Source organism: Rhipicephalus microplus, chromosome 3 (genome assembly GCF_043290135.1).
Source record: "Rhipicephalus microplus isolate Deutch F79 chromosome 3, USDA_Rmic, whole genome shotgun sequence".
Lineage (NCBI taxonomy): Eukaryota > Metazoa > Arthropoda > Arachnida > Ixodida > Ixodidae > Rhipicephalus > Rhipicephalus microplus.
The window spans coordinates 136,325,341-136,348,781 of NC_134702.1; the positions used below are offsets into that span (position 1 = coordinate 136,325,341).

Consider the following 23,441-nt stretch of genomic DNA (forward strand, 5'->3'; position numbering starts at 1 on the left):
ATGCTAACAGTGCGATCAATCAAAAGTGCACCCAAACGAAACGTAAGTGGATAGATAGATAGATAGATAGATAGATAGATAGATAGATAGATAGATAGATAGATAGATAGATAGATAGATAGATAGATAGATAGATAGATAGATAGATAGATAGATAGATAGATAGATAGATAGATAGATAGATAGATAGATAGATAGATAGATAGATAGATAGATAGATAGATAGATAGATAGATAGATCGATAGATGCTTGAGATACCTGCAGTACGCAAAGAAATCATTCGCAAAGTGTGGTAAAGTTAACCTTAATGACCCTGTTTTGAATAGATTTCAAGATTATTATGGTAGAGGGCAGTCCATAAGAAGTTAGAAGTGAGACGAAAAACAGTCTAAATAGCCCTAATTAAATTGTTGCTTGAGTTGATCTGCTCCTATAGGGAATTTAAGATGACACTTGTGACAATTTTTAACACAAACATTTAAATGGTGCACTCAAATACCAACTTCATAGGCACCAAGCATATAATTTCAAAGCTTCTTTGTATTTACCATATTGAACGAATCAACATGTTAACAATGGCAGAGCAGTAAATGCGGCCTATAGAGTTGCATTATCGCGAGAGATTTCTAAAAAAAGCTAAATCATTTTTATAAAGTTTGTAGAATTTATGCTGGCGTCAAAGCCAGAATTCGTATTCCCCGGCAGCTCATGCTGTTATAGGAGTTGGTCCTTACCCTTGTGTAATATTTTCTTGTTTCTGGCCCTGTTGATTGTCTTCCTGTATGTGGTTCCCAGAAAAAGGTAAAAAAAATGAACTGCTGCGATTCGTATCCTGCTGTGTGTGTATTTCTGCTTTGTTTCAATGAACAGTTGCACAGTGGAATTTTGGCTGTGGTACATGAACACGCCCAACACTTTTGGCTCTCCTAAATAAATACATACCTCAAAGTATGCCCCCGCTTTCTAATTCCTATTCCAAATGGAGGTCAATCATGTATTGTAAGAACAAATAATAAGTGGTAGATAAGTGAAAAACAGCTGATTAGCTATCAGTTAGCGTCGTTGTAGCAGTTATCAACATTCACCGCGCAAGATCGTTAATTGTTCAGAAATTAAAATATTTCATTCGAAAGCCTATTTTTAACATTTATTTGTCGAATATATGTGTAAACTGTTGGCAGATGCCCACTACTGCTCTTGGATAATAAAAGTTTACTATTCAAAAATATATTAAAACTTTAGCTTATAAAACTTCGCTAAGACCCATAATCAAATATGCTAAAGTAGTGTGGAATCCTTATACCCAAACTAACTGTTTGAAACTTGACAAAATACAGCGACTTAGTTCTAGGTATATAATAATAAATACCGTCGTTTCCATTCACCTACAGAATTATGCAAACTTGCAGAGCTCCTACCTCTACTTGAACGCACCGAATATGAAAGGCTGAAATTCCTTTTCATGATAATTCATAATCACGTTAAAGTAAGCTACGACACTTACTTTTATATCAACACACAAGAAACGTCAAGACACAGACACAGTATGTACATACCGCTCCCCAAAGTTCATAATGACTTTTTCAGGTACAGCTTCTTCCCCAGGGCGATTCAGCAGTGAAATTCGTTACCAGAATCAGTTGTGAAAATCAAATCGCTTACTGACTTTTATGAAGCAATAAAACATATAGTGCACTCTGATAACATGCGCTAAGATTGTGAATATGTGTGAATAACATGCTTTGTAACTAGGCTATGATATTTATTATGTGTTTTATTATGCGCAAAAAATGAAGTGTATTTCGGCAGTGATGCTCTCTTTTCTTATTTTTCGCTAACTTCTCTGTAAACTATATGCTTAGCGATTATGATATATTTGTTGTATGTGCTCTGAAATGATTTGTTCCAGTAGTGAAGGTTCTGTTTCTTGTGTTTCTTTTATGCACATTTCTGTTTTATATGAGTCAACTCCATTCCTGTTATAGCCCGCAAAGGGCTGACAGTATCAATAAATGAAATGAAATGAATAAATGAATACAGTTTTAAATATACACCAAGTGATTGATCATTTACTTTTGTGTTATTGTGTTTCACTTTAACCTGTATAAGAAATAATGCAAACAGACAAACAAAAGGTTTACACCACAATAAATACGTTACACTGGGAAGCTGTGCAAGAGGACAGCGGGAATATATTTAATAACACTTCATGTTCAAGAAAAACATGTAGTCAGTAACCTTATCTCAAAGGCATCGGCTCATTCGTGAGTGCCTCAAAGCGGCATGCAGTAAATCAAGTGATCATCAAATGCGCAAATCGGGCTTTAAAATCGACTAAATGCTGGTTACGTTTTCGAAGGCGCTATTCGTCTTCTGTTATATGTTTAGGCTGCCATTGCTGAGGAGATTTAAAAGAATGAACTTTGTCACTGTTAGTACTTCATTGATATCTTTACCCACTGGTTTCTGGCACTCGTGTGCGTAGCGCTTTGCTCACCTCATTGTTCACTTAGACTTATAGAACAGGGGGTGGTCAACATGAGAATTTATCTTTGGTTGGCCCACTTGACTTACTGCAAACGCTGCCTGCTATTGTGTTTGCTTCTATACGCCCTTCAACAGAGCCTTATTGAAATGTACAATATCAGAGGACGATTGTCTTGCTTTATCACTTCATTACAATCATCTTCAAGCTACGCCTCCCTGCATTCACGGGCTTATTTGTTCCGGTCTCTACCCAGAATGTTGCCTTCAGGAAGAATTGGCTCACACACAGATTCTTTGCAGTGTAATAAAAGATGGGCTCTGTCGACTTTATTTAAAAATTGGGCACGAGCAATTAGCCTGTCATTTAGACAGTGACATTTTAGTCCAATTCTCGACTCTCCGTATGTCACCAGTATGCGGATCGCTTCTTTCATACGCCACACAGAATGCGAGGAAGACGTTCCTTCTTGCCTACCTCAATTGTCGCGTTGGGGCATAGCTCTGCTAACTCGCTTGGTGCCGAAACAAGCAATGGTGACAACCATGATGGTAAGAAACTATTTCAGGCTTTTAGAAACCGCGTGTACGTTGACCCAACTCTCATTTCGGCATTTTGGTTCCATCTAATGCTGCTGCTGCCGGGATTCGATCCCGTGACCTTCGCACTGGCAGTCGAGCACCGAAACTATTTGACAGTCGTGGTGGGTTTTATTTATACCGGATGTCACATTTTCTAGCCATAATTACTGTACTTCTTCGCGAAGGCTCTCAATAAGCTGAGTCAGACCGGAAGAAGTGGATGCACGGCGTCATTGGTGACACATGCACCAGCAAGTTGCTTTTGTTCTTTTTTTTTTGGTGTGCGCATAAACATCTATAGGCAATACCCGCCAAGTGTTCTCTCAAGAGCGCCCAGAAATAATAAAAGTACCTTCGAAGATTGGGCGCAATTTGCTTGAAAGCGATAGTGCACCTCACTCTAGCAAAACCTCGTCGCCTGCACAAATTTCAGTGCTGGACGGTGGCTTCGGTCGTATACCGCTTTTCTGGTGTTTAGCATGTACACTGTCGTCTTTTATTAAAGTGAACACGCGAACACATGGCCTGCTGTAAGCAACCTGCGGTGGCTGCTTACAGCACCATCAACCGACAGCAAAAGACAACACGTTTGCTCTCGGCGTCATCTGCTGCCAAATAAAAAAATAATAACGAGTTATGGATGGTAGACAAGCGCTGCTAGATTGCACTCTGTCTCTGCTCACACCTGCAATGCGTAGTCCACTGCCAAGATATAAAACGTTGTTCGCGACCACGGTGCAAGCTGCTGAGTAATCACCCGATATCGCTCGCTGCGTGAATCATCGGGGAACGTAGTCTAGCAGCGCTTGTCTACCGGCCTTAACTCGTCATCTTACTTGACCATAGATGACGCTGAAAACGAACGTGCTTTCTTTACTTGTCGGTTGATGGTGCTGTAGGCAGCCACCACAGAGCGCAGGCCAAGCATTCGCGTGGTTCATTTCATACAGAACGACAGTGTAGAATCCTCCTGTGCACCTGCATACAGATATTGTGGCAAAGTGCCTGGTGGGCAGCGAAACGCCCAACTTTGACGCAAGTGTCCGAACCGAATGTAGCATTCAGCTGTGGAAGCGGTCCTTGTACCATCTTGGAGCGTCAAGTCTCTGCAGAGCTGTGTGCCGTCATGTTCACTGCGTGCGCAGCCGCTTGGAGATGGTCATGCCAATCAGCTTCAACTTATATGCACGCGATTATTACAGTACCATGCCAGGTTATATATAAATAACTCTCAACATCCAGAAAGAACAGGAGTGTGTCTGGATAGAAGACGAGTGGAGCTTAATGATTTTCAAGAACAACGCCCATTATCGTCCGTATTCTGGAACAGATCCGCCTTAGAATACACGCGACATTTCTACAACGCACGTAACACCAGTACGCATTAGCCCAGTATCAAAGTAGAAAATTCGCAAGCGCAAGAAAGGTATCATTCTGCTCCTTTGGTGTATCTGTTGCTATTGTGTATTATCACGTAGGTATCCAGATTAGATAATGTTCAGTGTTTTTGTAGTTTAGAAAGCCAGCTAAGGGTACACGGAGAAGTGGATGACGCATCATCACGCGCCTTGTTTTCGAGAAATACATGCGGGTCCTTACAGAAGAAGATACGAACCATGATCGTATCACCAAGGTTATCCTGGATGTCTGCGGCAGGCGCCCGTGCTCACGCGCAAACGATTGAGTAGAAAAACTGTTCTTCAATTTGATATAGACGACGCTCATGCACACACATTGACCGGACATATTTCTATTTAATTGCGTACCTATTCTTGCCAAAAGCGGCGAACAATGCTTCCTATTTTGTTTTTAATATCGAGATGAGTGAGGTGGATGAGCTAGTGGAAGTAAGCGTAACAAACAAACATTGACAACGAAGCAAATATTCGCTGATCTCTTCACCGCGAAAACACTCCCGCCCCCCCCCCCCCCAAAAAAAAAAACGAATTCTTACAGTTGTCTGGTTGAATAAAAAAAAGTACACGTGTCAGCAAACTGAAAAAAAAAAGGAGAGCGCATTTCATATTTTTTCTTGTCACTGGCAACCACTGTTTGTCCTTTTGAATTTACGGGACATGACACTACAAATGTTTGTCAGATGACCAACATTGCGCCTGTGTATTGTTTCGCTAGATATCCAAATAGTAATTTCTGGAAAAAATCCTATTTTTACAAATAGAAGTGCCTACCAGGGCAAGACGCAAACGACATATGGACAAATTTTGCTATAAGGCCGAAGCTATGCACCCCTGCAAACGAAAAGTTGTCTGCCGCCACACGTGGGCGGCGTGAGCCCGGGCGATGTGAAAAATTGTCATCACGTGATGATGCCACCATATGACGTAGTGTGGACGTAAAAAAAAGGCGAAAACCGGGGACATAACCGCGACGTGATTGTGACGTGATATGAAGGGACGTCGTCACATGATATCATTGCTTCTTCAATAATGGGCCGGTTTTTGAGGCACTGCAAAATAAGTTGTGTGGAAAGTACTCGTGTACAATCTCTACGATCCTAAAGAGATTGCGAAACCGTATTAGTCGCAGAAAGCTTACGGAGGGGGGCGCAGCGGGTACAATTTTTGGACAAAAAAAAGACAATATTTGTCATAATTGGGAGAGAATGGCGGATACTGAATGTAAGATTTTTGTTTGCATGGAGAATGAAATGCAATGTACGCATTAGGTTCAGCCAAGGCCGAATCATTTTTAGATACCTGATGTAGTCTGGCCTAGACCTAATAAATACTTCGCAGAAATAAAATCATAACGTAAGCTCACGAAATCGAGTCATACATGCTCCTTATCTGATAGCATGGTCGAGTAGAGTAACAATCGTGATGACGTTTGACTTAATTCATAGCACTGTTAGTGTGTTGCATAACGAGCTGCGCTTGCATAGAGGTAGAAGCGCCGAGCTCCTGTTGTAGGGTGTTAGTGCAAGTGCGACGCAAGTGATGCCGTAGATGTTGCGTTATTAGGCACTATTAGTTTGGTGTTCGCAGAAGTTGCCTACGCTGTAAAAATTACGTTGCGTACGCTGCAAGTGAAGCGTACCACAACACTTTTTAAATGCGAATCATTTCTTAGCGAACTTCGGCGCCTTTGAGCGTATCTATCTATCTATCTATCTATCTATCTATCTATCTATCTATCTATCTATCTTTCTATCTATCTATCTATGTATCTATCTATCTATCTATCTATCTAGCCGCCTGCGACATTTAGCTATCCTGGCCATTTCGATAAAGGTATCGATACCAAACTTGGTATGGCGTAACATGACTGTATGCAGAACATATTTGACTAGTCAGAACATGACAATTATGATATGTATGTCATGAATGTCATGACTTAGATGCCGTGGTCCTGCAGCTGTTGCGGTGGGTTCGTTGACATGGCATGTTGCAAAACTGGTATGGTAAGACATGATTGCGTGGCGAAGACAAACGACAAACTCTAACATGAAAATCATGACATGCGCGTCATGTAACAGTCATGTAACTGGTGCAAACATGATAATTAGGAGTTGCGTGTCATGTAACAACATGACTACATGCCACGCTTATGATGCGCCAGCGGCCGTTTCGCTAACTTCGCTTATACCGAATTACGTATTACGTGACGTGAATAGGTGACAAAGGTATGATACTAGTGCAAACATGATAAACATGACATGCGTGTCATGTAACAACATGGCTACTTGCTAAAATCATGATGCACTCACGGCTGTTTCGCTAGCTTATTATGTACCAAATCGTGTATACGCAAGGCGAATTGACGACATAGGTAAATGACACATCCAAACATGATAATCACGACATGCGTGTCATGTATCAACTTGACTACATGCCACACTCATGATGCACTCGTGGCCGTTTCGCTAGCATCACATATGCCAAATTTTGGTGTTAAGTGACGCCAATGGATCACGAAGGTATGTGACTGGTGCAAACAAGATAATAGAGAGTTTTAGTACTGCGTACGCTGCGTACGTGGCGGCGTTGCGTACGTAAGGATGCCACGTTCTGCGTAGTGTGCATGCGCAGACCGCAACTCGCACGTATCGCGTTACGTACGCAGCCGCTACGTACGCACGCATGAGATGCGTGCGTGCGTACGTATGAGCTGATCGCGCCGCTCTCGAACAAGTTCGCGAAAGCGCGAGACTTCGTTTTGCAAAATGGCGGCATCGAAGGCAAGCACCGACCGGCTCTGTGGCTTAAAATATGGCCATAATCTGGCTATAACACTTGGATTGGCTCACATTGGCCACGTGCTTCTATTGAACACGTGCTTCTATTTTGATATACCAGATGGCGCAACACGCTTCACACACGTTACGTACGCGGGTACTACGGCGTACTAAAAGGCGATTAGTGGCAAACGACGCCACGTAACGCAAGGCGCTTGCGTGATGCGTACGTAGCACCATTCCGCAGTACTAAAACTCTCTAATCATGAGATGCGTGTGATGTGAGATCATGACTACATGTCACAGTCAAGGCGCCAATACATTTCGAGGTAAGGCGGCGCGCGTGCTCTCCAGCGTTCATTTGGTCGCGTCACGCCCGTGTTGCCATGCGAGGCACCGGTGCTGCCATATACTCGCAGGCACACGCCGCGCTGCGTTGCTTTGATGCATGCGCGCTTCAGCGCGTGCGGCGTCTCTTCGTCACGAAAAGAGGGAGACGCAGTGTTGTCGGGGTAACGAATCGTCGCGAAATGCAGCACGTCGCGTTTGGCACTGGGGGCCGTCGGGCCGCGCTGACGGATGCTGGTCGCGCCTGGGGTTACACTATAGAGTGCTCGCGTTTTGCTAACGTGGCGTCACTGTGCCCAGCGTGCACGCGCGTCAACGCTACATTGGAATATATTGGGCGCTTCATGATGCGCTCGCGTCCGTTTAACTAGCTCAGCGTCTACCAAACTTGCAGTTACGTGACGTCTATGGATGAAAAAATATATGTATGGTGCAAACATGATAATCTTTACACGCGTGTCATGTAAGAACACAACATACCAAGCTCATAGCGTTCTAATGGCCGTTTCACTAGCTTCTCATATACTAAATTTGGTATCACGTGACGTGAGTAGATGACGATGGTAAACGACAGATCCAAACATGATAATTATGACACGGAAGTCATGTACGACATCATTTACCTCCACCTCGCAACGTTTTGCTGATTTTAAAGGGACATATCAACATTTCTCATTCGTGCTTCGCCTATCATCGATTCCCACTGTACGTGGGATTTGCCAATTTTTTTTTTGTTTAGCGTACCATAATGCGTTTCACTCAACTACACAAGTCGAATTTGAGATGCAAGGGCTTGCGAATGCTCATCAGCGCCACCGACGTTAGAAGTATGTTATTCGGTGATTCAAGTGACGCAGGCGGTGCCAGGTAGCCGTGCTCCAAAGCTGTCAAGCGGTGGTAAAACAGCGATGCAGTTTGGTCTCTCAGTAGTCATAAACCAATGAACACCGTCTTCACGCTCTACGACGCTGATGTAAACACTCGTACCATCACCGCCTCATCCGCCATTTCGACCTTTCGATGCGCCACCTATTGTCACTGGAATGGTCGAATAGGTCCCAGTAATAACATGGCCTTGGTTATCTGCACCAAAAAGTGGAAGATCCCACGTACAGTGGGATTCGCTGATATGCGAAGTACGAATGAGGAAGGGAGATAGGTCACTTTAAAATCAACACAACAGTGAGAGGCGGAGGTAATTTATACCGTACATGACTTCCATGTCATGACTATTATGTTTCCATGTTTCACTTACTTTCGTCACCTATTAACCTCACCTGATACTAACTTTAGGTATATATGGAGCTAGCGAAACGGCCGTGAGCGTGCTATGAGCGTAGAACGTAGACATGTTTGCATGAAATCTATATCATGATTATCAAATTTGAAGATGTCATTTACATTCATCGTCAATTCAAGTTACGTTATATTGAATGTGGTAGATGTGAAAGTACAGAAACGGCCGCGAAAACACTATGAGTGTAGCATGTAGTCATGGTTTACGTTAAACGCATAATTGATTATCAAGTTTCGATGTGTCATTTAACTTCGTCGTCTATTCATTTCCTCTGATACCAAGTTTCGTACATGTGAAGCTATCGAAACGGTGGCGAGCGCGTCATGAAGGGCCCAATATACTCCGGCGCAACATTGACGCACGTGCTGGCTGGGCGCAGCGACACCACGCTAGCAAAACGTGAGCACTCTATAGTGTGACGCCAGGCGCGACCGGCGTGACCAGCGTCCGTTGGCCTAGCCCGGTGGCAACTGGCGTGAAATTCGACATGTTTCATTTCGCGCCGACGACGCTATCTAAACAACACCCACGTCTGGCTCTTTTCGTGACGGATGGACGCTGTGTGCGCTCAAACGCGTATGCGTCAAAACAACGCAGCGCAGCGTGCGCCTGCGAGTACATGGCATGCAGATCCACATTGAAGGCCAGTGGGCAGATCCACTGATCTTTTCTAGGGGGATATTGGCGCCAGAAGTGTCACCACCGGCGCGATGCGATAAAACGAATGCCGGCGCACACGTCCGCCGGCTCACGTCGAAATGTATTGGTGCCGTGAGTGTGGCGTGTAATAATGCTCTTACATGACACGCATCTCATTATTATCATGTTTGCAACAGTCACCTGCCTTCGTCATTCATTCACGTGACGTAACGCTCAATTTTGGCCTATGTGAAGGTAGCGAAACGGCCGCGAGCGCATCATTAGTGTGGTTAGGTAGTGATGTTGGTACATGACACGCATGTCATGATCATCAAATTCTTACGTGTAATTTGCCTATGTCGTCCGTTCACGTCACGTAATACCGAATTTGGTACATGTGAAGCTAGCGCAACGGCTGCGAGTGCATCATGAGCGTAGCATGTAGTCACGTTTTTACATGACATGCATCTCATGATTATCATGTCACCAGTCACATACCTTCGTCATTCATTCACGTCTCGTAATACCAAACTTGGTTAATGAGAAGCTAGTGAAGCGGCCGCGAGCGCATCATCAGCATGGCATGTAGTCATGTTGTTACATGGCATGCATCTCATGATTATTATGTTTGCAGCAATCACATACCTTCGTCCTTCATTCACGTCCCGTATACCTGAATTTGGTTCATAAGAAGCTAGCGAAATGGCCGCGAACACATCATCAGTGTGGCAGAGTTCGCTTGTCCTTGATGATTGGTTGATTGATATGTGAGGTTTAACGTCCCAAAACCACCATATGATTATGAGAGACGCCGTAGTGGAGGGCTCCAGAAATTTCGACCACCTGGGGTTCTTTAACGTTCACCCAAATCTGAGCACACGGGCCTACAACATTGCCGCCTCCATCGAAAATGCAGCCGCCGCAGCCGGGATTTGAACCCAATCGCTTGTCCTTCTCTTGTCTTTGTTTTCGCCATAAGGCCGTTAAGAATGAGCCACCTCGCCCAACAAGCCACCCTTTGCGCTTGTCCTTCTCTGGTGTTTCTTTGCACCATAAGCTCGTTAAGAATCAGTGTGGCATGTAGTCATGTTGTTACATGACACGAACGTCAACATTTTGATTTGATTTGATTGGTTTTTGAAGTTTAACGTCCCAAAACCACCATATGATTATGAGAGACGCCGTAGTGTAGGGCACCGAAAATTTCGACCACCTGGGGTTGTTTAACATGCACCAAATTTTGAGTACTCAGGCCTACAACATTTCCACCTTCATCAGAAATGCAGCTGACCCAGCCGGTATTTGATCCCATGACCTGCGGGTCAGCACTTCAGTACCTTAGCCACTAGACCACCATGGTGGCGTTGTCATGTTTTTGATGTTAGGGTCTGTCGCTTGTGCTCGCCGTGCGGTCAGTTTACACCATAGCAGTTTTGCAACATATCATGCGAATGAAACCACCGAAAGAGCAGCAATACCATGACGTCTAAATCATGACATTTATGACATACATTCATGATTTTCATGTTTTCACTTGTCAGCTACGTTCGTCATACAGTCTTATATCATACCAAGTCTGGTATCGATACCATTATCCAAACGGCCAGGATAGCTAAACGTCTTAGGCGGCTAGATAAATGGATAGATAGATAGATAGATAGATAGATAGATAGATAGATAGATAGATAGATAGATAGATAGATAGATAGATAGATAGATAGATAGATAGATAGATAGATAGATAGATAGATAGATAGATAGATAGATAGATAGATAGATAGATAAATAGATACGCTTAATGTCGCCGAAATTCACCAAGAAATGTTTCGCTTTTAAAACATCTTCACTGCCAGGGCGTTGGCCAGGGTAAGGGCCACATGCATACAAATTCAGCCGCGGCTTCGCGGCGTAAATTTTTAGCATCGTTTTTGGGTTCATTGTACGCGCACGTTAACCTTTGTTGATTCAAAATTGGGTGCGCTATGTAAAAACGGCGCCAGATTGGGCACGTTCGCCCTCAATCAGCCTCAGCGTTCTACCCCGCGCTGCAGCGGAGGAGCTTAAGCGCAGCCTGTAACAACTAGTCGCGTTCTAGGTATGCATGACCTTGCGAAGTACTGCCAGCACGATTAAGGAGTGAAAGCTCGAACAACGCCAAACGTGTGTTTCGTTGCACCATGTCTAAAATTACGAACCAAGCGGTCTTCTTATTCGTGGGCTGTTTGCCGAAAGGCCTGGCATATAGATACGCGTTCCCACACACAACATATCAGAGGCGTTTGCTTGAGGATTTCTGTGAGCCGCCAGGCATTTTTTTAGATGCGGAGCATCTAATACTCGAGGCTTGTAGTGCGGCGCCGTCTGCAAGCTTCCTCCTCCTTCTTCCACCATCTGTGCATCCCTTCCTCCTCTACACACCGCGCGCGCTTCACTCCTCCACCATCTGTGCACCCTTCCTCCTCTACACACCGCGTGCGCTTCTCCTCTTCACGAAGCTGCTAGCTGTATAATGCTAGCTGTATACAGCTAGCTGTATACAGCTAGCTGTATTCGCTAGCTGCTAACAGCTAGCTGTTAGCTGTTAGCAGCTAACAGCTAACAGCTAGCTGTATACAGCTAGCTGTTATACAGCTAGCTGTATTCGCTAGCTGTATAATGTAGCGCGCATGCGCCGTCACGCTTCGAGAACATCGGCAGCTGACGCGCACGCATGCGCCGTCGCGCTTCGAGAACATCGGCAGCTGACGCGCGCGCATGCGCCGTTGCGCTTCTTTCCCTTCTCGAACATTCGACAGCTGACGCGCGCATGCACCGTCACCCACCATCTGTGCCGCGCGCGCTTCTCCCCTTCGAGAACATTCTACAATTCTCCTGATTCTCCAGTGGACGCGAATGATTCTCCAGTGGACGCGCAGTGGACGCGCCGTCGCGCTTCGAGAACATTCAACAGCTGACAGTGCATGCGCTGTCGCGCTGTATATATACTCAAGGTCGGCGCTCGCTCGCTCAGTTGCCGCTCGTCGGTTGGTTTGTACGGCGCGTCGACGTCCAAGGTCGCGGTGAAATCAATTCCAACGAATCCACAAACACAATGATCGACGTCCCTTCGACCAGCGCCGCCCTTTCGCATACGTGTGTACGTGTTCACTCATTTAACACCCCCTCCTACAACCACGTTAACCAATTTAGCCTTCGACCCAAGTAAGTCGCAATTTAACACCCCATTTCACAACCACGTTAACCAATTTAGCCATCGACCCAAGTAAGTCGCACTTTAACACCCCATTAACCAATTGAATGCTCCGCATCCTCCTCAGTGTTCCCTCGAGGGAAGCTGCGGGCAATCGTTTTTTCAGAATCGCCCGAATACCGGAACGCGCCGCTTGAGTGTACCTTGTCTGGCATAAAAACCTGGAGTTTAAGTTTGATGTACACATGTCGTGCATCAGGTTCGCTGTTGCTGTCTGCGTCGAATGCCACTTTAGCCGCCATGCGCCCTCGTTGTGGTGTCTTCACGGTCTCGCGAGAACGTGACGTAGTAACCATTGCGTTACGTACGTGGCGTTTGTTACGGGCGTACACGCGCATTTCGAGAATCGATACGATACGTACTGCCCATGCACAGTTGTCTCCCGCAGCATTGTTGCGTATACGTAGGTTCGTACGCCCAAATAATTGTGCCTATTGAAGTAACCCGGCCGTGACGCTATACTCGATGCTACCAAGTGTCACAAACGAGGTCAAAATATCCACAAGGAGCCGATGGAGCTCTACAAGTAACCTATGAGCAATTATAAAACGAAAAGAAGCAAAAACCTAAGCAGCAGCGAAAATAGTCAGTAGGAAAGAACGTCGCCATTAAAAAGTAGAGCGAGAACGCAACACTATACGCAATGCACACCAGATGAAGCAACGTGGAACACATAAACACACTAAATATATTTAGAATACCAGCCAACTAAGAAGAATGTATTTCAAGGTAATAAAAAATTGAATGTGCAACATGCACAAAAAAGGTTCGATGAAGATATAGAGGAATTTCAAACGCAGGTAGACAAATACTTCTGTCAAAATACAGAAAAATATATTCATCACGGGCGACGACTTCTATGGGTGGGTTATGTTCATTTTGCATCGTGTGCGACATAAAGAGATTAAAAAGTTGCTTGTTATGCGCATTTAAACATCAGTTATTATATTGTCTATATTGATACGTTCTGAAAACAAAAACAACTCATGCAAGAAATCACAAAGAAAATAACAATAAAAAAACTGACGAGGTGGTGATATTGCGGGTACCCATATATAGTGTATAGTATAATATATTGTAGCATATATGATGCTCTTGTACTTCACGTGTGGTGGTCATCAGACAAGTAAAACGGAAGCCAATCTTTGCTAAACTTCTCAGAAATCGTAGTTCCTCCAAACATTGAAATGAACCGAACTGATCTATGAATTGTGCTACAAGTTTGCTGCCAAACCATAGTACCAAATTTCAGCTGTCATCAAATTGTATTCGCTTATCAGCCAATCCACTCCTCCTGCCTTCTCTTAGGAGTAAGACACTGCGTATTTATCACAGCCCATTGTATTGCGATAAGCGTACTCACGTGCATTTAGAGAGAGGCTCACGATAGGAACAGGCGCCTGCATTGCACTCAGCGGACAAGGGCACTAATTCCTGCCAACCGGTTGAAAATGCGAGCTGCATTAATATGTGCACTTTTGGCTGCCGCTTTAATAGTCTCAGACAGTGCTTTGCTCTGTAAGTAAACCACAATTTTTTTATTTCGTCGTGTGTTGAGTAAGCAAAATATATTTTATTTCACTGCATTTTTGTAAATATCCTGGTGGGTTACCGGAGAATGTGTTTGCGGTGAAGTGATGGTGCTATCAGTAGGCATCATACAAGCCACTTGTAAGTGTGCACGTCGCAACGCAAAAATGGACTTTTCATTATTTGTGCAGAATGTTACTAATAAACATTAATGTTCTTAGAAAACGAACATCCCACTTCAGCAATTATTGTGGTATGATTCGTAAAAATTTGAATTTTTTAAAAATTTGTGATCGCATGGTCAAGGTATCATACACACAGATTTTTTCAGTTTGTTACGTGCAAAATAAAATATTGAAAAAATTTTCTGAATAGCCAGTTTTTTTACACCATTTTTGCGTACCTTCTTACGAATAATTGATGTCTGACAACTGCTACGGCTCTTAAGTTTTGTTAGGCGTTTTTTTTATTGAAGCATAATAAATATAGCAACCTTATAAGTGTATATTATTAAATAATTCAGGCACTCTAAATGAACACAAATATCTTTCTAAATAACGATGGTAAATAATTTTCTGATCCATGATCGCCCATTAAATACTGTCATTTATTCATTGCTCACAGCTAAGCGGAGGCACCGACTGCGGCAGAAAGATGACAATGGCTCCAGAAGACTTGTAAGCAATACAATTTTTTGGCAAACACAACACTACGATTGCAGCGTACACCCTTAAAAAAACAGAAATGAACAAAACTTGTAGGTCCAATAAATAGTCTTTTGCGCTGCTATTCTTTTGCTTTATTGTTCGAATTTCCAAAACTATATGGTCTTTTCAAGCTTCCTTTTTATAGTTGGATATGCAGAATAAACAGAGGAAGTGCCTCAGACAGTCTGGATGACGGTTCAACTGTAGGAGTTATCTTTGTCAAAAGCACCTTGTCATTCCTGCCATGTTACATTTAGGAGGAGTAGTGTTCACATATTCTCTTGCAGTGGCACGTGTCCATGCTGGCAGTCGGCGTCTGGACAGAAAAAAGTGTGTGAAGCAGTAAAGTGTATGCCAAGCCTCATTTTAAATAAGGTTGGAAATTGAAATGGCGCTATTTTCTTCTTCGAGGTATGAGGAGCTGTAAAAAGCAACACAAAAAGAAAAAAAAGAAATGAAAGAATAGGAAACAAAGCAGTAGTCTCCAAAGACCTAAAGAAAGGCGAGAACCAAGTATGCTTTCGGTCTTGTCTGTGGCAGCTACGGCTTTGCTACCTGAAGTGTGTTTCATTGGGCTAGTTGTTGAAACATAATAAAAAGTTAAAAACTGCAAGAATTAGAAGAGACGAATTAAAAAATAAGAGAACTAGCGTTGACTAACATTTAAACGTTGTATTGCTCCAATGCAATATAAATGAAAGAGGTGCGGGGTAACATGTGTGGGTTCTACCCTTTACTTTCTTTTTTGTACCACTTTCACTATACCTTTTCGCTTTTTGACTTTACAACTTTTTTTTCTAATTTCTGGACGGAAAGTCATTTATGTAAATGAAGAACAAGGGGCCCAGGACGCTACTTTGAAGTGCGCCACATTAGACATCGCTAAAGGGAGTTGAGTGACCATTAACACCTGCGAATTGTTTACGGAATGATACAATTATCCTCTTTATTATGCTGTTCGTAAATAAAAGTTCTGTGAAGCGACCCCAACTAATAAACTTGATGAGCGGAGCCGTCAAATTCTCCCCGATAATTTTACCATAAGCAATGTGTCTGAATATTTTCGTCTATAATCTGTGGTAGTTGGTTAATAAATTCTAGTTGTATTTCCCATGAGAAAAGTTTGCTAAAATGATGCTTGTTATCAATATAATATTTGTTAGTATCGATATGCTGCACAATGTTTTACGTAATTTTGTGTTCAAGGATGTCAATATTATGGCTCTATAACAGCGTTCGTTAGTTTCGTCGCCTGATAAAATAAATTATAGTAATTTTGCCAATTTTTCATTAGGCAGGAGAGAGTGACTCACAAAAAGTATGGAAGACAATAGTCCTTGAAATTATAACATTGTTCTTCAGAATCATCGTATCATTATTATTAATTCAGCGGAATCTTCTTATTTTGACAATTTTTTATACATAGGACAATATCAGTGACACTAATCTCAGTAGAGTGCATGTACTTGCAGTCAGAAAGTGCTACTAATTTACTAGTGAAACGGTCTTCCCGAGTGAACACTGAAGAGAAAAAGTTATTTTAAATAATGAAAAATTATTCGCAACCTATTGCAGAAACTGTGCAATTTAACAAGAAAGGTAATTGAGAAAATCATCAGGTCATAAAATAGAAGTGATGGCCCTGGCTGATTCGTGTTCTATTCTTGAAGATTTGTGTAGCCCGAAAAAGAACACTGAACAGGTAGCGATGGAGACAAGCACCATCCTTGGTCATCATTGGTCCTTTGCTTTATTTTCCGGTGTTTACCGCTCTTCGTTATGTTCGGTGTTCTCCGCACCTAATTATTTTCGAGCGAATACGATTGATTGCTGACTTAATGCGAAGTAATACTGTCGGTGGCTACGGTTAACAAGCGGAAACTTTTAGGCTACACGTAACATTGTAACGCAAAGCAAATCGCTGCATAAGTATAAAATTTTTGGGCGTATACTCATAGTGCCACAACTTGTACGAAAATTACATAGTTTCCCAGCAGTGAAACACTAACATTTTTGTTTTCACACCGTTCAATAGCGTAAGAAGAATAGGGCCTGCAGAGGGTCGCTGTACGATGAAGATCCGGTTCCAGATGGCACGCTTTGTAAAGTAAGGATTTCTTTGCATTTTGCCGGTACATAAAATTTTCAATTGACACCGAGATTTCACGTTATCTGTTACGTCAAATGAACACTATGTATTCACTCAGTCGAATAGGCAATTTTTAAGCCAGATGAGTAACGCCGTATGCTTCTGATTTAAAAACAATTAACAAGCCACATATATATTGTCGTATGACCATGGTCCTTTTGGTTATTCAAGCATTAGAATTATCAGAAGGCACGACTATAAATTTTCCTACAAAAAAGTAAATAACATTCAACGCGCATTTCAATTTTAATGTTAGTGAAAATTTTGCTTAGAATTAGAGATAGACTTATGTTACTCGAAAAGCTCCTGATTTTAACTTGGGCATATACAGCAATGGGATATATTACAAAGATCCTCAAAATATCGGTGCTAAAGCGACATAAACAGGGAAATATATGTTTATGGCATATAATGTAGTGCACTCGGAAATTATTTACAACAAACAAAGAATCAGAAAACCTTGGAAAATATCTAGCCAGAGATATGGCCTAATTATTACGCGAAACTTCGTGTTTCAGAATATTATGAACTCAAGAATAGGTCACACAGAAGCGTCCAAGAACTCCTACTACACTGCGTTAGCACAGCATGCGTACTTTTGGAAACTTATCTCAAGTTTCCTAAGAGGCATATCACAGAGCTCGCCGGGTATCATAATGTTTCAATATATATTTGGCATAAGCGGTACATTCATGAGATATTTTAGTGTCAACTAAAAAAGTAAAGATATTTAGAGGGGACACCAAGAAGCACAGTACACAGAGCAAACGCAAAGCAATACTTGACTTTATTTCGGTTGTGTTGAAGATTCTGACCAGGCTAAGATTGTGGAAAGAAGTGCTGATACACTGGAAAAAGAGTTACTGGCAGCTTATCGTATTGAAAACAAAGGCGCAGATGGTATCAGCCGCAATTAAATCTATTAGGTCAGTCTAAAGTGCAGTTTTTTTGTTAATGCTTGATTAGCTACGCAGCAGTGGCACCCATGCGTTTACCGGCAGTACATTATGAGGTATTTTACTGAAACAAAGCAAGCTGGTGTTTAGTGCACTGTGTTCCTTCTTGTCTTTCTAAAATTTTTTACACTTACGACTTTCGTACTTAAAATGTTGCTTCATTAACAAAAATAACTCGCCCAACAGCAAGTTTAACTGAAGTGGCATTTAGGCGAGTTTTCTCACAAGAACGGGCTCCCATCCTCCACAGAATAGCATCATCTCGCACTGGTACTGCATCGTGATAGAAGATGCAATAAAATGCATCGAAATATTTTTTCTGCAGATGCGAAAACACAACGTTTGATTGATCGCTTGTTTTATGGCAGGCGTGGTTCAGAATTTACTTCATATGAATACACTGTCGGTCATATAGTTACACATTCTCTCAAAAAAAAATCACTCCTTTGAATATTTTTATATGTTTATATTAGTTTCAGTTGAGCAGAAACGCACATGTTTTTCAGAAAACAGCTAACTAAACAGATAAAAACCTAACGCTATTATCTATTGCAGATCACAAGAAGAACACCCGGAATGTGCTTGAATGGAAAATGTGTCACGGTCCGCGAATATTTAGCAGCGATATCAATCGGAAGACTCCAAACAACCAAAAATCCTGGTGAATTAGGAAGCACATACCTTGTGACAACGAACGCCCCATTTAGAATTGCTCATATATCTTCTACAGTGTCATCCAGCACTAAGCACGCTTCGAGCACAGGACAGACTAGTTTTACTAAGCAAGAACATTCAATACCTCAAGAAACAAGAAAAACGTATTCAATACACTCACCATATATTACCCACTACAGCTACCCTATGAATGCAGCTGGCAGCACGCACAATTCCTGGCGTACAACTGCATATTTTACGCGGCAGAAATATGCTACCACCGAAACATCCCCCTCAACATATTCAAGGGCAACAAATGTACCATATAAGACCCACGACACGCATAATACAGAGGCACCAGTCAGCGCACACTATTCCAGGCGCACAAGTAGATATGTAACCCCAGTGAAATACCCAACCACTGAAGAATCGCACTCAGCATATTCAAGTACAACAAATGTACCACATCGAACCCACGTCACACAAACTACGGAGGCTCCAGTCAGCACGCAACATTCCGGGCACACAAGTAGTTATGTTACCACGGAGAAATACCAGACCACTGAAGAATCCCACTCAGCATATTCAAGTGCAACAAATATCCCACATCGAACCCACGACACACACACTACGGAGGCACCAGTCAGCACGCAACATTCCGGGCGCACAAGTAGATATGTTACCACGGAGAAATACCCAACCACTGAAGAATCGCATTCAGCATATTCAAGTACAACAAATGTCCCACATCTAACTCACGTCACACACACTACGGAGGCACCAGTCAGCACGCAACAATCCGGGCGCACAAGTAGATATGTTACCACGGAGAAATACCCAAACACTGAAGAATCGCACTCAGCATATTCAAGTACAAAAAATGTACCACATCAAACCCACGTCACGCACACTACGGAGGCACCAGGGAGCACGGAACATTCCGGGCACACAAGTAAATATGTTACAACGGAGAAATACCCAACCACTGAAGAAACGCACTCAGCATATTCAAGTACAACAAATGTCCCACATCGAACCCACGTCACACACACTACGGAGGGACCAGTCAGCACGCAACATTCCGGGCGCACAAGTAGATATGTTACCACGGAGAAATACCCAACCACAGAAGAATCGCACTCAGAATATTCAAGTACAACAAATGTACCGCATCAAACCCACGTCACACACACTACGGAGGCACCAGTCAGCACGCAACATTCCGGGCGCACAAGTAGATATGTTACCACGGAGAAATACCCAACCACTGAAGAATCGCACTCAGCATATTCAAGTACAACAAATGTCCCACATCGAACTCACGTCACACACACTACGGTGGCACCAGTCAGCACGCAACATTCCGGGCACACAAGTAGTTATGTTACCTCGGAGAAATACCCAACCACTGAAGAATCGCACTCAGCATATTCAAAAACAACAAATGTCCCACATCGAACCCACGTCACACACACTACGGAGGCACCAGTCAGCACGCAACATTCCTGGCGCACAAGTAGATATGTTACCACGGAGAAATACCCAACCACTGAAGAATCGCACTCAGCCTATTCAAGTACAACCAATGTACCACATCGAACGCGCGTCACAAACACTACGGAGACACCACTCAGCACGCAACATTCCGGGCGCACAAGTAGATATGTTACCACGGAGAAATACCCAACCACTGAAGACTCGCACTCAGCATATTCAAGTACAACAAATGTACCACATCAAACCCACGTCACGCACACTACAGAGGCACCAGTGAGCACGGAACATTCTGGACGCACAAGTAGATATGTTACCACTGAATAATCCCACTCAACATATTCAGCGACAACAAGTGTGTCATACACGACCCTGAACACGTCCACTACTGATGAACCTTGAAGTACGCGTTATATCAAGAGTTCAAGTGTGTATTTAACAGGGCATAAATATCAAACCACTGAAAAATCACAGTTAGAATATTCAAGTATGAGAAGTGTGCCTTATTAACCACGACACGTGCACTATGAAGATTGCGAGAAGCGTATGAGCGGACATTCCATCTGAAACAAATATTCAATTACTAAATAATCGCACTGAGCGTACTCAGGAACAACAAATTTACCCCTGTAAACTCAGGAAACTTTCACTACGAAGATAACTGGTAGCACGTGTTTTGACGTGTTTGCTAGTGGACATATAATCAGTGCTGAACTGCCAATAACTGAAGAACCACAGCTAACATAATCAGGTACAAGCTCTTGCTTCAGCTCGCTCCTGTTATTTTGGGTGCTCTTATCCTTCCTAGGATAATTTAGTTTTATTTTTGCATCAAAATTGTTTGTTTCTGATTAAAATTTTATCATCTTTATTTTTAGCTATGCTTTCATCATTGCTTAAATTATGTCTTGAAAAAGAAATCGTATTGCTCTATTTGACTTTAGAACCTACTTTTCTATATATCAAGTATGTATTGCCTGTAAAAATTATAATAAAACCTATTTTATACTTGAGGTAATGCATGAATCTGGGCTCCCATTTACACAACAGAGACTTCTGGCAGAGCGTGATGTCTGGGTACATTGGACATGCACTTTTCTGGAGGAGGATTCAAGGATTCACCTGCCAAATAAAGAGTAATACAGTATCATTCAGGGCTAACAAATTTTTATGCATAACGTAGAGAGAGAGAGAGAGAGAGAAACGAGAAAAAAAGGCAGGGAGGTTAACCAGATGCTAGTATCCGGTATGCTACCCCACACTGGGGTTGGGGAATAGGGGTTGAACGAGAAAGGGAGAGTTAAAAAATAAATAAGAGAAAAACACCGACACACATGCACACACAAAATCAGTCCACTCAAAGGCGTTCCGACAGGCCAGTAGTTCGTAAGTAGCCCAGGAGCGCTTGCACGGTTTTCTTCTGTGACGATGAGTAGAAAGCTTTCAAGACAGAAGGGCCACACAGCATGTGGTACCACAGTATTCAATTACACCTGTCGTTGGGCAGATTTGTACCACAATAAAGCATACTCAAGACACTGACAGACACCCCCAATAATATTCCTGGTGCAGGACATTTACACTGCAGAAGCACCTGGTAGCAATAACTATTGCAGTACAATTAGTCGCTTTTTCAATGGGTTCCTAACCGCTTGAATATCATACTCCACTTATTCCGTAACAGGGAACCTACCATTTGTGACTCGGAATTTTCGTGGAAATGTGCGTGTAAGTGATTCGTAAAAGATGGAAAAGAAGATAAAAGTGAGCCCCGTAACTGTCTGCATCATAGTGCGACACCTCAACAGTAGCTCACAAGAGAGGGGGTATAAGAAGGGAATAAAAGGGATAGGGAGAAATAAAGGAGACAGGGATAGAGATAGGAGCTGGGGCAGAGATGCCCACATACAGAAATAAGGAAAAGATAGGAAATATGGAAACGGTCGCAGAAGTCCGAGGACGGGGCACCACTCAGCGAGAGCTTTTGTCAGCGTCAGGAGATGACGTAGGGCGATACAGTGGGCCAGAGCAGCGCTGACGTTGGAGATCACGGCGGTGCAACCCGTCGACACGAAATCCAGCGAGCGAGTCCTTCCTGCAAATGCACCTGCTAGCATGACCTATTTAGATGCAAGTGTCTATAGGGCCAGGCAGAGATATCCTGGAAATAGAACAGGACACAAACATACCTAATTAGAAAATTATACCACTCAGGAACCAGGACATTTTTACTGCTGATGCACTAGGCACAGTGCGATATTCTGGTAGTATAAAGGCCCATAACACCGGACAGCAATGATGCCACTAATAAATTACACTCAACATTCTGAGGCACAGAATATTTGGCATTCAGCACATTAGGCATTTTCGCTACAAAGGCATTGTGTAGCTCACGCTGTCCAGTTTCCATTCATTTCGCCGAGCAGCAATATCGAATAAATTGCGAATCATATACAACGCACTAAACGTTAATAAATGTAACATTGATGACACAGGACATTTGACCTAAGGAAACACCAGGCACCACGCGCTGCCCCTTTACTACAAACGCCCACTTCTCTGGACAGAATCAAACCACTATAATATCATTCATGACATACTCATGAATAACAATTGTATTATTCAGGACCGGTGATGTTTTTCTTTCACAGTCACCCAGCATGTTGGGGTATGCAGACAGCACGAAGGGGTATTTCACGAAGCAGAAACATCTAACTAGCCAAGAAGTTGCTCCATACCAACAAAATGACCATTTAGCACCGATATTTTCTATACACAGACGAGTAGCAGCGAGCTGTATCTGGTCACAACCACATAAAAAACTGCTCCATATAGTATGAAATGTCAGCTGAGCGGAAGGCAGCACAGCTCACTACGTTTCCACAGTGCCAAAAGATTTGAAATAGATACTTGGAATAGGCGCATCAAATTTTAGGACCATTATCTGCTTACTTATGAGATGTAAAAAAATGGGTGTTCAGACAAGTAAACAAACATTCAAATAAGGAAACAAACGACAGCCCTAGGGGTGACCCTGCATCTTCTTCCGCCTTTACTGCAGCCATTAGTGACGACTTGACACCTTCACAGACGCAACAGCTACTTGCTTTGTTAAAGAAACATGCAAGTCTTTCGATGTTTACTCCTCGACGTTG

The 23,441-nt window shown here is 42.9% G+C and overlaps 1 protein-coding gene across 1 annotated transcript; it reads left to right on the plus strand.

Annotated features, from left to right (window-relative positions):
• The first annotated feature begins 14,166 nt into the window (after positions 1–14,166).
• On the plus strand, positions 14,167–21,299 carry LOC119171252 (uncharacterized). Its single transcript, XM_037422198.2, has 4 exons — positions 14,167–14,314; positions 14,951–15,003; positions 17,069–17,140; positions 18,694–21,299. The coding sequence occupies exons 1-4, from the start codon at positions 14,248–14,250 to the stop codon at positions 20,611–20,613; spliced, it is 2,112 nt and encodes a 703-aa protein (XP_037278095.2). The 5' UTR covers positions 14,167–14,247; the 3' UTR covers positions 20,614–21,299.
• The last annotated feature ends 2,142 nt before the right edge of the window (positions 21,300–23,441 follow it).